Source organism: Carica papaya, chromosome 9 (assembly GCF_054855325.1).
Source record: "Carica papaya isolate Zhongbai chromosome 9, ASM5485532v1, whole genome shotgun sequence".
In the NCBI taxonomy this organism is placed as follows: Eukaryota; Viridiplantae; Streptophyta; class Magnoliopsida; order Brassicales; family Caricaceae; genus Carica; species Carica papaya.
The window spans coordinates 9156805-9170341 of NC_142317.1; the positions used below are offsets into that span (position 1 = coordinate 9156805).

At 33.7% G+C, this 13537-nt stretch overlaps 2 protein-coding genes across 3 annotated transcripts; both read left to right on the forward strand.

Moving 5' to 3' along the window:
• The first annotated feature begins 2312 nt into the window (after positions 1–2312).
• On the forward strand, positions 2313–6341 carry LOC110822524 (dehydrodolichyl diphosphate synthase 6-like). The gene is made up of 3 exons (XM_088211679.1): positions 2313–2556; positions 3698–3780; positions 4647–6341. The coding sequence occupies exon 3, from the start codon at positions 4659–4661 to the stop codon at positions 5760–5762; it is 1104 nt and encodes a 367-aa protein (XP_088067805.1). The 5' UTR covers positions 2313–2556; positions 3698–3780; positions 4647–4658; the 3' UTR covers positions 5763–6341.
• A 3914-nt stretch (positions 6342–10255) lies between these two features.
• Positions 10256–12817, forward strand: LOC110822999 (Transmembrane protein 97, Putative). 2 transcript variants are annotated; one of them, XM_022053253.2, is made up of 3 exons: positions 10256–10411; positions 10559–10937; positions 12305–12817. In XM_022053253.2, exons 2-3 carry the CDS (start codon positions 10614–10616, stop codon positions 12482–12484), a joined length of 504 nt encoding a protein of 167 aa, XP_021908945.2. In that variant the 5' UTR covers positions 10256–10411; positions 10559–10613; the 3' UTR covers positions 12485–12817. The 2 variants fall into 2 exon arrangements, with proteins under 2 accessions (XP_021908945.2, XP_088066995.1); XM_088210869.1 differs by lacking the exon at positions 10256–10411 and having other exon boundaries at positions 10463–10937.
• The last annotated feature ends 720 nt before the right edge of the window (positions 12818–13537 follow it).

Sequence of the window (13537 nt, forward strand, 5' to 3'; positions counted from 1 at the left end):
GTGACGATGCACGCTGATTTGATCATCAGTGCCTGACATTTTCGATAACACATGTATGATGACACGTGGTGACGTTGGCAATCAGGATTGCGTGTCCCAAGGTAAAATTCGTTCCTAATTTTGCACAATATAGTTTTCAAAATTATTCATAATTTAATATATGTATTTCTATTATAAACTAGAAAAATTATCCAAACAGTATTCAAATTTCCGAGATGACCGTAGATAGAGTTAGAAAGGATTCCCAAAGCTTTCCTGATCACACCATAGGTAAGAATTATGTGTATTCCGTACGGATACATAAATTATATATTTATGTAAATATACATCTATAGCGTATTATGTGTGAATATTTAAATATATGTGTAATATAATATGAATATAATTAGTATGTCTAATTTGTATTTATGTGTATTTATATAATGTATATAAATATACGTTATTACGCATGTATGTATATATATATATATATATATAAATATACGATGAATGAGATATGAATTGATAAGAACAAAGCTGATAAGAACAATTGTGTGAATATATATATATATATATCTGGTATGTTGTGTGTGATTGTATATACGTATTTAAGTATGAATGTATGTGTATATATCGGTAGAGATTGTGTGTGTGTGTGAATATAAATACATATTCTGTGTGAAACGTGTAGTGATGGTACATATCTATATTATACTATATGTGTGTGTATTAAAATGTGTGTACATATGTTATGCATGTGAAATGTATAACCAATATGTGTATGTATGAAATTTGGGTACATTGCACTAGTTGTGTGATCTGGTGCAGATGTATGGTGCACTGTACTTGGTCTGTAATCTGGTACAGTTGCGCGAAAAATCTAAGTATCCTGTGCTGGCTATATGATCTGGTACAGGATGATTCAGAAAGTGCTTTGAAATATATAGTTCTGATGTGCGTGATGATATCGTATATTGTGTGTATGTTTGTATTTAATTGTGTGTAGAAGTTAGGATCTTAAATTAATATAGATTTTAGATTTATAAATAAGAAACTAAATAGGTTAAATAAATCTAAAAAACAAATACCAAAAAAATTGATAAGTGCAAGTTAGTTAGAGAAATAGATTGAATAAGCCACTAGGAAGACAGTTAGACGAAAAATGTGAAGAGTAAATAAGACACTTAATTCGTTAGTCGTAAAGCAAGGAATGGAGGGTGCATGTGTGACTGAAGTTCAGCAAGTATGGTGAACCTGCACATTGATAGAGTTTGAAACCTAGTCCAAATGTGGATAAGTGTTTGTGAGCGTGGGTCATCTAGCAAACGTAACTGTTGTGGCCTATGTGAGATTTTGTGTGTGTGTGTTATTCATGCGATGAGGGATCAATTTCTCTCTCCTCGATAACGATATAACGGGCATCGCACGATGGTAACCTAAGTTTTTAAAGACTAAATAATGTGAAATTATAAATCCGAGTGGAGTGATATATGTGTGTGAGTAAACCCGTTTTAGTTTGAGGAATCTGTGAATCCATGAATGTGATTTGAAATGAGAACAAGAATTAGGTTAGAAGAGTGATGATTATAATATGTTTTGTGTGATGATTTATTTTATTGTGTATTTTGATTTTAATGCTTGTTTGACATTTTCTTTGATGATAAAAATTATTATATTTTATATATTGCGTGAATGTATGTACGTAACTCTCTGTTATAGAATGTTTTTTCTTACTAAACTTGTGAAGCTCACCCCAATTCACCATCATTCAAATAAGAGGAAATCAAAGATCAAAGAAAGAGGAAATCAAAGATCAAAGAAAGATGGCAAAGAAAACTTTATTAATTTTTATTTTAATATCGTAAATTAATTTAGATAACTCAATTATGTGTAAACAAATAATTATCCAGTCACAAGGTATGTGTATTAAAATATAGTTCTGTTACATATTTAATATTTATCTATTTAACTAGTTGGAAATATTGTGCTAACGTCCGTATCCACCGATATTGAGATTCGGAATATTACAATTTATTAGTTTATTATCTTAACAAATTTTGAAAATCAAATAAAGGTCAAATCTTATTTTTTTTCCTTAACTTAAAAATAAATTAAAAAGAAAACTCTCATTTCCATCACATTAACCCACACGCTTAACAAGCCCAAATCTCCCGCTCTAAAACCCATTTCATAAAATTCTTAGGCCCAAACCTCAATCTAGAATTATACAAAATCATCTAAAGCTCATGGCCCAGCTTTTCCGCCCAACGGAAATCTGGCCCCAAACCGCCAAATGACGTCGTTTTGGCTTTATTTCCTCCTCCCGCGTGCTTATTGAATAGCCAGCGAAGAAATACTTTTCCACTGTTCACAGACTCCAGAGACCGAGAGAAAAGCAGCGACGGTTGTCTTCTCATTTGTTTTCCTATAAAATGCAATTGCGATTAGAAAAGCATCGATAGGACAAGATTTGATTGAGACAAAATGAGAAAATGTTGAGAGATTGAATGGATTTTTGCAAAAGCCAAAGAAAGGGAACAATCTGGAGAGTACCACTGTAGAAGTCAGCGGACAGGGGTAACTTTTCTTCTTCTTCTTCTTTGTTAAATCTCATTTGTTTTGAATGAGAATTATGTAATCATAGGTCTTTTGGTTAATTGCTGAAACTTTTGAGGATTGTTAGATTTAGAGCCATATAACCTGTTGTTTATACATGCAAGGTATCCCTCAGATAATGCTCGCATTGATTATCTTTGTGAATGGTCCGTGTGCATGAATAACATTATTGCTGATGCTACACTCAGTGATCTAGTCTATGCCACCTGTTCGACAAAAGGGGTTAATCTAAGCTGTGCGTATTTTATATTAAATCAATATGGGCAGCATGAATGAATTGAAAGAATGGTTCTTAACTATGCCTAGAATCAGCCGCTACGGGTGACTATTTAAGCTGTTAGGGACCTTTACTGGTAGAAATGGTTGATTAGAGACTCAGAGTTGACTGAATATTTGGGTGTCAATGAACATGGATGTTGTACATTTTGGCCCCTTTAGTTCTTGGCCTCCACGTTAAAAATGCATACTGCTTGAGTCTTATTCAGTTTTTGATGAAATGCAAGGCATTCGACCCGATTTTTATTTTCACATATCTTCAATGGTTCTCATGAATTCGTGGTTATTGGTTGCATTTTGGTTCTACCTTCATTATGCCCTAAGATGAAGGATATATTTCATCACAAAAGTGCTTAAATAAACTTGGAGTTCGATTACCTATTTAGTGAAGGTTGAAAGAATTGAGCTCCTTTTTGTAGTATGTGTGCTGGATAGTGCCTTTTTTAAAAAGTTTGTTCATTTGTTGCTTTTTATATATATTTCTGGATAAATTGGAGTAGGAGCCATTGGTTTTTGACCTGTAGGAATCTGCTGGAAGATTGATATTTTTCCTCCAAGATTGTGACTTTTTAAGACTGCATTTTCTATCTCTAATATTTCATTTGCCTTGTAGTTTTATTGTTTGTAGGCAACATTCATTTAGGCTTTCTTTTATTGTTTTAGATTTATTTTTAACTTTGTATTCACTGGACAAATTTGATCTGGATTTGCAAATAACTAATCATCTCAAACTATCCACCCATCAGCCTGCAGAATGAAATAGAATTGTCAACATAGTCAAAGGATCATATATTCAATTGAGCCCATTGTATAATTCCTGTTTCAGGTCCAAAAAAGGATACCTTTGTTTGGAACCAACTCAGATCAGATTCAAGCTAAGTACAAAACAGAGGAACACAGCAGAGAACTGTACGCTAATTTACTCTTCTCTTTTTTCTCAGCAACAGGGCGTTCATTAACAAATCTCATAAACTTGTTTGGAGAAAAGATTTAATAAATCTTAGTTTAGAAGTCTTCAGTGAGTTCCATATCTTCTGCAATGTATGAGTTTTCTGTTCATGCATGCTCGTTCCCTGTTTTTGGTGCAGAAAATTAATCTTCTGAATCCAATTGATAATTGCTTCTCAATCTTCTATTCTTGTTGCTAGGATATGAAATTTTTTTACCGTTGTTTTTACATGTTACTTTGGTCGCCAAAATGGATGCTTTTGTTGATTTTTCTTTTAATATGTCAAAATGCAATTTTGGCTTCCCATTATGAAAAAGAGGAGAAGGTTTGTTTTCTGGTTTGATATACCATTCCATACATGTTATTCAGGAAATTCAGTGGAATTGGGACATCATTCTTGTATAATTTGCTTGAACTTTTGCATAACTTTGATGACCTCTTAACTGATTTTTAACCAACAAAGTTAACCATGAGTTTCCATCTTTTGATTGTCAAGTAGTTTTGTTTTTTGCTTATCATCAGCCAAGAAACTGATCGCTCCAGATTGGTCAGTCATCATGGTTTAGTTCATCTTTATCTGGTGGATCCGAGAAATTGGTGTTTCTGTGGATTCTCTAGCTACAGCTTGAGCAGTTTGATCGTTACCATCCATAGATCATATGCTTCTAATACCTAACTCTGCTTATACTCTCTTTCTGCATTATGGTTGGAAGATGCTGACCAAACTGAGTTGTCCTCTGGACGCTTCTGCATTTGTTATCCTGAGGGTATTTTCTATTAAGCCAGAACCTACTAAATTCTATGTTGTCCCATCCTTTTTGAACAGGTTAGTTCAACAATGATTGTCCACCGTTTCAATAGAATGAGAGAATGTAGTAGTAGTAAAGCAAATCAGTTGCTTGAAAGTCTGGCTTGCTTTTCAAGGAGGTGTATCTTCCGTGTTCTATCTATGGGTCCTATCCCCAACCATCTTGCCTTTATCATGGATGGAAACAGGAGGTATGCAAAGAAGCGAAGCCTAGAAGAAGGGGCTGGTCACATGTCTGGGTTTTCGGCTCTCATGTCCATACTTAATTACTGCTATGAGTTGGGAATAAATTACATTACTGTTTATGCCTTTAGCATTGATAATTTTAAAAGGCGGCCTGAGGAGGTTCAATCCCTGATGGATCTAATGCTTGAAAAGATTCAAGGATTGCTCAAAGAAGAGAGTATTGTCAATCAGTATGGTGTCAGGGTGTATTTCATAGGTAACTTGAAACTCTTGACAGGGCCTGTCAGAGCTGCTGCAGAAAAGGTGATGAACGCCACTTCCAACAACACAAGGACTGTGCTTCTGGTCTGTGTGGCCTACACTTCATCAGACGAGATTGTAAATGCTATTCAGGAATCTTGTAGAGATAGACACGACAAAATCCAAGCGTTGAGCCTCCAACAACATTGCAATGGAGCAACTGTGCCTGTCACTCAAGTGTCCTGCCATGATTTGCTGGTTGCGTCTCAAGCACTAAATAGATTTAGGGGTAGTGGTTCTTTGACTAAAGGCATTGAATTGATTGAGAAGAATGATGGTGTGATTTTGCAAAGTTTAAAAGATATGCATGAAGTTGAATGCGATGAAGTCCAAAAACTAAATGCTAAAAAGTTTGGCAATGGTAGGATTAGAGGGTTTGAAGATGTTAAGAAGCAGGAACATCCTCTTATAAATTTGGTAGACATTGAGAAGCACATGTACATGGCAGTGGCACCTGATCCTGATGTACTGCTTCGAAGCTCTGGAGAGACCCGCCTGAGCAATTTCCTATTATGGCAGACTAGTAACTGCCAACTGTATGCTCCTGCTGTATTGTGGCCTGAGATTGGTCTACAGCACCTGATATGGATGGTATTAATCTTCCAAAGGAACTGTTCTTATTTGGAGAAGAAGAAGAAACAAATATGACATCTACATCCTCATTGCGGTCTAATATCTAATGGATTGTGATATGGAGCATTTGATGCTTTCTACTGGTTGCACTTCAGAATATTGATACTACCGTGTGCACAATCTTAATCCCATTGGAGTAATTTGGACTTTCACGGGTCAAGCATTGAGATGTATCCCAGGTGGTTCTTCCCTCCATCTCCTTGCTAGCTGGGGTTAGCAGGACAGCTTCCCTTTGCAACCCTCTCAACATTGACACAGGCATATCTTAATCCCAACTTTAATTTATCCTCCAGAAGAATGAAATTCTTGAATCAAAGGATTCTGTGCACCAGAGCTAGCTCATGGCATTGTCTCTCGACTTCTTGTTCCACAGCTATCCTTCCTGTACGGTGTTCCATTTTCTTCAGTGATGCTTGCATACTGGAAGAAGTTCTTTGTTTTGTTGGAAATTGAGAATGAAACCTAACATTCAAGTGCTTTCTCTGTACGACATTTATAATCTGTTATATAGAACATACATAATAGTATCCAGTAGGAATTGCTTTGTTATGAATACTTATGGTATCAGCTCAATGCTATAGAACATATATGATATTCTCCAGCAGAAAAAAAATGATGAAATGAATTGCCTGATCATAAATACTTCTGATATCAATTTAAACTTACCAGGACCTAAATTATTGTGGAAAACTGGTAGTTGGTCCATACTGCAAATTTCAAAAGACAGGCTAGAATTGCTCCTGAAACAATCAACTAAGCTCATTGTCCTTCCTTAAAAAATTGTTAACCCCCTATAGCAAAAAGTGAGTTCAGTATTGGAATTGAAGAAGTGCCTTCCATGACATCACGGATACAGCAACCTAACAAGAAGATGACTGGTGTCCAAAGAGGGTGAATTCACTTGGCTCCCCTTTAGCTAGCATGAATACATCCTTACAACAAATGTCAACAAGGTTCGTCTTGTTTTCTCTGATAAGGCGTTTTGATTCTAGTTAGTTAGTTTACTTCATTATTGTATTTTTTATCCTCAGACATTTGTTAATCATTCAATTGATCATTTTTTACCTGTTATTGTTAATCTCATTGAATAAAAAAATTTAGAAGCTTATGGACAGTCAACAAGCACATTTTCTTTTCACTTATGGACTCATCTTCATGTATCAATATGTGTATTTGTTAAGACATGCACAAGCTTAATTGCAACTTTTATCTATATATGCATTCCTTTTGTTCACATTATCTCTAATCAAAATGGAGGTGAGTGGCGCTTAAGTGAAGAGTTTGCAAGTCTCAAACTGATGTAGCATGTTTTCACTGATTATGTAAGCTAGAATTTCGTTTACCTAACTTCTTCTGTTTATCTTTTGTTTTTTCCTTTCTGTATGTTGTTTAAGTGCATGTAAGGTTTCTGATTCTCTCTAATTCTGTAGATATCTTCATTTCTATTTTGGCAAAATCTGCTGGCATGTCCATTTGATTGCTCTTCTATCTTTTATAACAGAACTTTATATTTTCTTGAAAAAGGGGTGATTTTTTTTTTCAGTTGGTTAAATACTCCAGACTTTAGATTTGGTGATTGATTTCAGTATTTATTATTTGCCCTTTTCATTCAAGGACTTATTCTTTGAAGTGGAATTGGTACTTGTTTTGTGTTTAACTTTGTCAAGACTGGTACTTGTTGAATAAAAAGGTGAGCAGATCCTACTAACTTGAATGATATTTCCTTGGTAAAAAAAGACTATGAGCATTTGAAGCATGTTCTTGTAATTGAAGATACTGAAGAGTATGGTTGTCCTGTTTAAAACGTCACCATTGAAGTTTAAAGGCAAGTTTTCCTTTTATCACCATGAGAATTATATCTATTACAGGCTCGAATCTGCATTCAACAGTAGTCCATGTTTATTCCTGTTACAGGAAGATAGTTCTTTCTACCTGCATTCTGCTTGCTGGGGCAGGGTGATGGATTTTCTGAAGCCATGATTATTGTTCAAATAGGATCTTTGTCAAGTTCAAACAGGGTTGACTAGGTCTAGGTCTAGGTTGGTTGGTCATACTTTCCCTTTTTTTTTATCAGTAAAGAAGTTCTTTTTTCTTTTGTTTTCATGGTCATCTTTAAGGGATTTGAATATTGTCTATCTTAAATCTGATATGAAATTATTATGTTTAAAAAGTAATTGAGAATGAATTAACCAAGATGAACAAAACAGTGGGCAGCATCTTTTACTTTCCAAAAAAAAAAAGAAAAGGAAACAGTAGACAGTGTTAATGGGTGGCTTTGCCAGTATTCCTCTACTCTCTACCGCTCCCCATGACCATCTTCCCGGTTTTTGCATATAAAGCAGTGGCGTCAGAGAGTTCAGTTACTGTGTAGTTGAAGTCAAGCCTGATCTTTTCGTTGCCCTTGTTAGGCTCCAAATTGTTTTTCAATGGCCTCTCTCTCTTGTCAAAATCTATGGGGTTTTGATCTATGAATCTCTACCTTCACTTCCATTGGAATGGAAGTCGCTCTATTTCTTTTGACTCCTTCACTTTAAAGGTTGTCATAAATTTTGTGCCTCATTTCTCAATTGAGATAATATTGACTATAACTGATTAGCCAAGCTCTACTAGTATTAATACTAAAACTGGTCTAGTTATTGAGTTACTATTATTATTGTGTATCATTAGCAGGTGATGTATTTATAATTTTAATTTATTGATTATACTAAAACTGTGATTAAGGTTTTGTTAGTAACAAGTGGAGTTTGTTTATGAAATTTATTTATTGATTTTTATGAGAGAATTTAAAATATAATGTCTCAATTTCTCTTAAATTTATAAGAAATTTAAATTATATAAATTTTTTTCATTGTCTTACTAACAATATATTTGCGTTTCTTTGAATCAAACTAAAATAAGAATAAAATCATAATTAAAAAAATTATAACCATAATAACGTAAAGATGCCATCTTTTTTTATGGAAACTTTTTAAATAGTGAAGATTTTCATTAATTGTGGAGATGATTGAGAGAGAATTAAGGAATATTATAGCAGTTTGGGAAAGGATTATTCCTGCCTATATCTTCCTAAACATAAGCCATGGGATTTAGTTTTTCTTTTTTCTTGAGATCATGATCGGTTTAGAAGATCTTGAAGTGGTGACCGATTCTTTTCTTAAGGGATGGGATCCTCGCAGTTTAAACTGATATATGGATGAAAGAAGATGAAAATTTCCCTTTGGGAAGGCAATCCCTTCGAGTTGGAAAGAATCCTCGTGGGTTGGAGGATTTTCTTCCCCCTTTTCCATGGTTTTCTCTTCCATTTGGATGATGATGTACGTACATTCATGCCATGGACTTACTCTCATCATCTTATGGGCTTCCATGCACGGTCCAAGCCCTTCTTTCTTACTAAATCATCCCTTGATATAATTAAGGAAGTCTTTCTCAAGTCTCTTCATCCATATTTTTTTGCTAGGCCCATTTATCATTAGGATTTTTTTTTCATGTGTTCCAAATCCATCATACGAGGCTTCTAAGATTCACATCATGTTTTCATTGTGCATTTTCTCCTTCTCTTGTACGTTGTGATTGCAAATTTCATATTGCTATTTTAGGAGAGCTGTTGAGTTCTATCAAGATATCGAAGTTAATCAAGATTTACTTACCATTTTTGGGTTTTACCATTCTAACAATTCTGCATCTATTGTACTCTTGCAATAGTACAGCAGTCTTTGGCAAGAGATCTGCAGTAACAAAGAAGAAGAGGGTGTGATAGATAAATGGAAAACTCCATTTTTATGAACTATAAATCCTTGTTGTCAATTTTGTTGTTTATGGGATTTCTTAACAATAAATAAGTCTTACTTTACTTTTTCTATTAGAGAAATGGTAGCCTTTTGTTCAACTCTTGTTAGAGGTAATAATGTTTCTTCTCTATTTACAGCTTAAAAAAACAAACAAGCAATTTTCTCTTTTATAGTTTCAAGAATAGTTTGGAGTTTGCTTTTTGCAATTTCAGAGTGTGATGGTAAGATTCAGACTCTTGAACTCAGATGTAGTAATTGAGATTTTGTTAGGAAGAAGTAGAGTTTGTTTATGAAATTTATTTATCAATTTATATGAAAGAAATTTGAAGTATGATCTTTGATTTTCACTTAAAATTATAAGAAATTTAATTTTTTTAATATTTTTTTTATTGTCTTATTAAGAGTTAATAATTTTTATAATATAATAAATAAAATAATTAAAATTAATTATTTTTTTTATATAATAAAAAATCAACCTTATAATATAATAATAAAATTAAATTAAAAATTAGAATCGTGATTAAAACATTTTAAATATATAATTGAGTATATTACATTGCATTACATAATTAATTATAATTTAAATCCAAGGAAAGAGGTCATTATTATTTAAAATTTTAAGCTTTGATGATTAATAGTGATTAGACTTTATTAATCAACATATATATATATATATATAGTTTTTGGAGCATTGACTTTATTAATCAATATTGGTAAAGAGTATAGATGTCAAGAAGTCTTGGTTTTAAAGACTCTAAAGGCCGGCCAGGCTGAGCTAAAGCCTCTCACATACAACGAACATACGATCCAAACAACAAACAAACAAATTGAACCTCTTCATTCAAGTTCCGCTTGAACACATTATAATTGAACTTGGTAATAATTTATAAAATTTATAAATGGGTTTTATCTTTATTATTATATTATCCTTTATGTTGAATACTTAATGTACAGACTTCAAAAATTAATATCATTTCTGATCCCATCTGTGTTTTCACTGTTTCCTGTGCCTGTGGAAACCAGCGATCACCCCGCAGAATTACAAAAATAAGGCCCGACATTGCAACAAAGGAAGAAAATGGGAGCTCTAGGCAAACTAGTGGATGCCATACTGTTATTATTCTCTCTGGTGATCGCGCTGGCAGCACCGCTTCTCGACGCCCAGACTTGTCTTCCAACCACCATCTTCCCGGATCTCCTCGTGGAAACGAAGCAATGGTACAGCCGCGAATATGGTGATTATCTAGTCGAGGAGAAGCCTAATTTTTTCGTCGCTCTTGTATGGATCGAGCTTCTTCTTCAATGGCCCCTCTCGCTTGTCAACATCTATGGAATCTTGGCGGGCAAGTCCTGGGTTAAGAGCACTTGCTTGATTTATGGAGTCTCTACCTTCACGTCTATGGTAATTATTTCTTTTCTTTTGCACCCTTCATTTTAAAAGCATATTTTCTTTTTGATATTTGGTGCTTCATTCCATGTCCAAAAAGGATCGATTCGGAGTTATTTTTGGAGTTGTCTTGTATTATTTGCTTATATTGATGAATTAGTTTTTGCAGAGGCCTGATTGATTATTTGGGGTATTTGATGGTTAACTTACTATGATGAAAATGATATTTATTCTGTGTATTTTGGTGCAAATGTGTTTGTTTAAAGTCCTGAATGGGTACATAGTGCTGGCCAGCGAATGGATGAACTCTGTTCCGCGGCTACTGTATTATCTTCCCGCATAATGTCACCAAAGTTTTGAAAGAAAATAACTACTTTAGAATGAGGAAGGAAAATAAAGGCCCCATTTTGAGATGGCTACATCACTCAAGTTAAATGCTATGTTTGGAACAAATAAAAAAGATATTTTTTATGAAATTCATTTAAAAAATTTACAATTATTTCAATTTGGAGGAATAAAAGTTTTATTAGAAATTTATAGAACTCAAGGGATGAAAATTTTACTAGAAAGATGATAAAACTTAAGTTCACAGATAATTTCAGTGGAATTAGAACATTGCATTTACATTCTAGCGAATTCATAAATTCGCAATTCATTGGTCTTGTTATGCATTGAAATCCTTATGAGCTGATGTGATCTTTACACACTTGTAGTGAAGCTAGTTATGAACTATTATTCTGAAGGTTGTCTTAAGGTAACTGTTAACAGTTATTAGGACAATTTACATCCATTTGTTATCCTTTATATCTATTAAAAAAGATAGTGACCGATTATATACTACCAGCGCCCCTCATGTGAAATCTGCTGAATTTTTTCTTTATGGAAATAAAAGCTACTAAAACTATTTTTAAAATTCAGATTTTGGACAGTAATTAAAATTAAAATTTTAGATCCCATATTAAATCGTAGATTAAATTATTAAACAATTTAAACTGATAGAAATAATTAAACTCTGTCTCTATTACTTATATCATAACAAGTCTAGCTCCTTATAAGATGAGAAAAACTATGGTTCTGCAAAGTGTGGTAGGTACCAATCTCTTTTGGTTATGTCTCTTGCTACAAATGTATATATTATAATTTGTTGGAAGATGAATTACTTAAGACTCATAGCACTTGTATCTCACAGATGTATGCCAGTATCTGAGGATATCATAGAATTTTCTCAGGGTATATGTCAAATGTGGCTGTACTTGTACATATGGGTTCATGTGATGGAAAGTTGAGGTTTCTTAAACATACAGTTCAGTGTTAATGTGGATTTTGTTATTTTTACATCTTATATTCCTCTTCCTCATAAGCGTTGAGATTGTAACTTTCAGGTTACTATATTGGGAGAGCTGAAGGGTTCTGGCAAGGCATCCGATACATTGATGAATATGTACTTGCCCTTTCTAGGTTTCAGCATTCTAGCCATTCTGCGCGGGCTTGTGCCGCAGTCTGCTAAGAGTGCCACAATCATTGGCAAGAGACCTGCAATAGGCAGGAAGAAGAGGGCTTGAGAGAAAATCAGCAACTCCGTCACTCTTACCTTGTCTGCATTCTCCTTGAAGGTACTTCTTCAATGAAGAAATGGCAGCCTCCTGTTCAGTTCTAATTTCAGACTCTGTGGTTGTTCTTTACTAAAACTAGTTTACTCGTGGAACATGACATGGGATTTGTCTTTTCTATTTCCAACCTTTTTACTGAGTAGCATTTTCTCCATGGGTGGTATTTTAGTATATTTATGGTTGTTACTTAGACAGATATGACAAGGATGGGGATTTTTGGGTTTTGCTGTATTTTTGTGTTTGTTATCTACAATAATTCAGGAAGAGATGAGATTTTGAATTTTACCACGTCAGAATTCATATCTATTTGTGTAATTCTATTCAGTTTCTGTCTTATTCTTTCACTTAATTGCTAGACTAATATTTTTTCTGAAGGCTAAGATCTATACTCATTTTCACAAGTAAAATTTCTCCCCAAAAAGAAATCTTACTTGTAAATGAATTATAATTTTTATCTTTGAATTGTTTTTAGTTCCACTTCAATTTTTTTTTTATTTTTTTTTAATTTTCAATGTTTACATGAAATAAAATTAAGAATTGATCAGAGATTGAGCCCAACTGAGGACCAAAATCATGATGATAAAGTGATTTTAACAACAGCATATCACCAAGTAGAAACTGATGCAAGCATGAAATTATTACCTGACTTCTTTATTAGTTGTTAATAGACTGATAAAAAATGAGGATTCAGGGGTGTAAGGAAAAAACGACCCGGTAAAGAAGTGGTTATTTATCATTCACTGGTGCGAAGAGTTCCATACCCACAGTCAGCGGTTATGGCAGAACTACATTGCCAACAAGCTATATTAACCTTTTATTTGATTTTTTTTTTCAGTAAGTAAAAATATAAATTTAGAATATAAAATAAAAAAATTATGAGTGAAGTTCCTTTGGTTGTTGCATCTTACCATTCTTTGCTTGTGTGTTTATGCAGGTTTTCTGGCAACCTGAGTCGGAAATTTCTCATCAGGCCTGAAAACTTAGCTAATAGAGTAGAAAATCTTT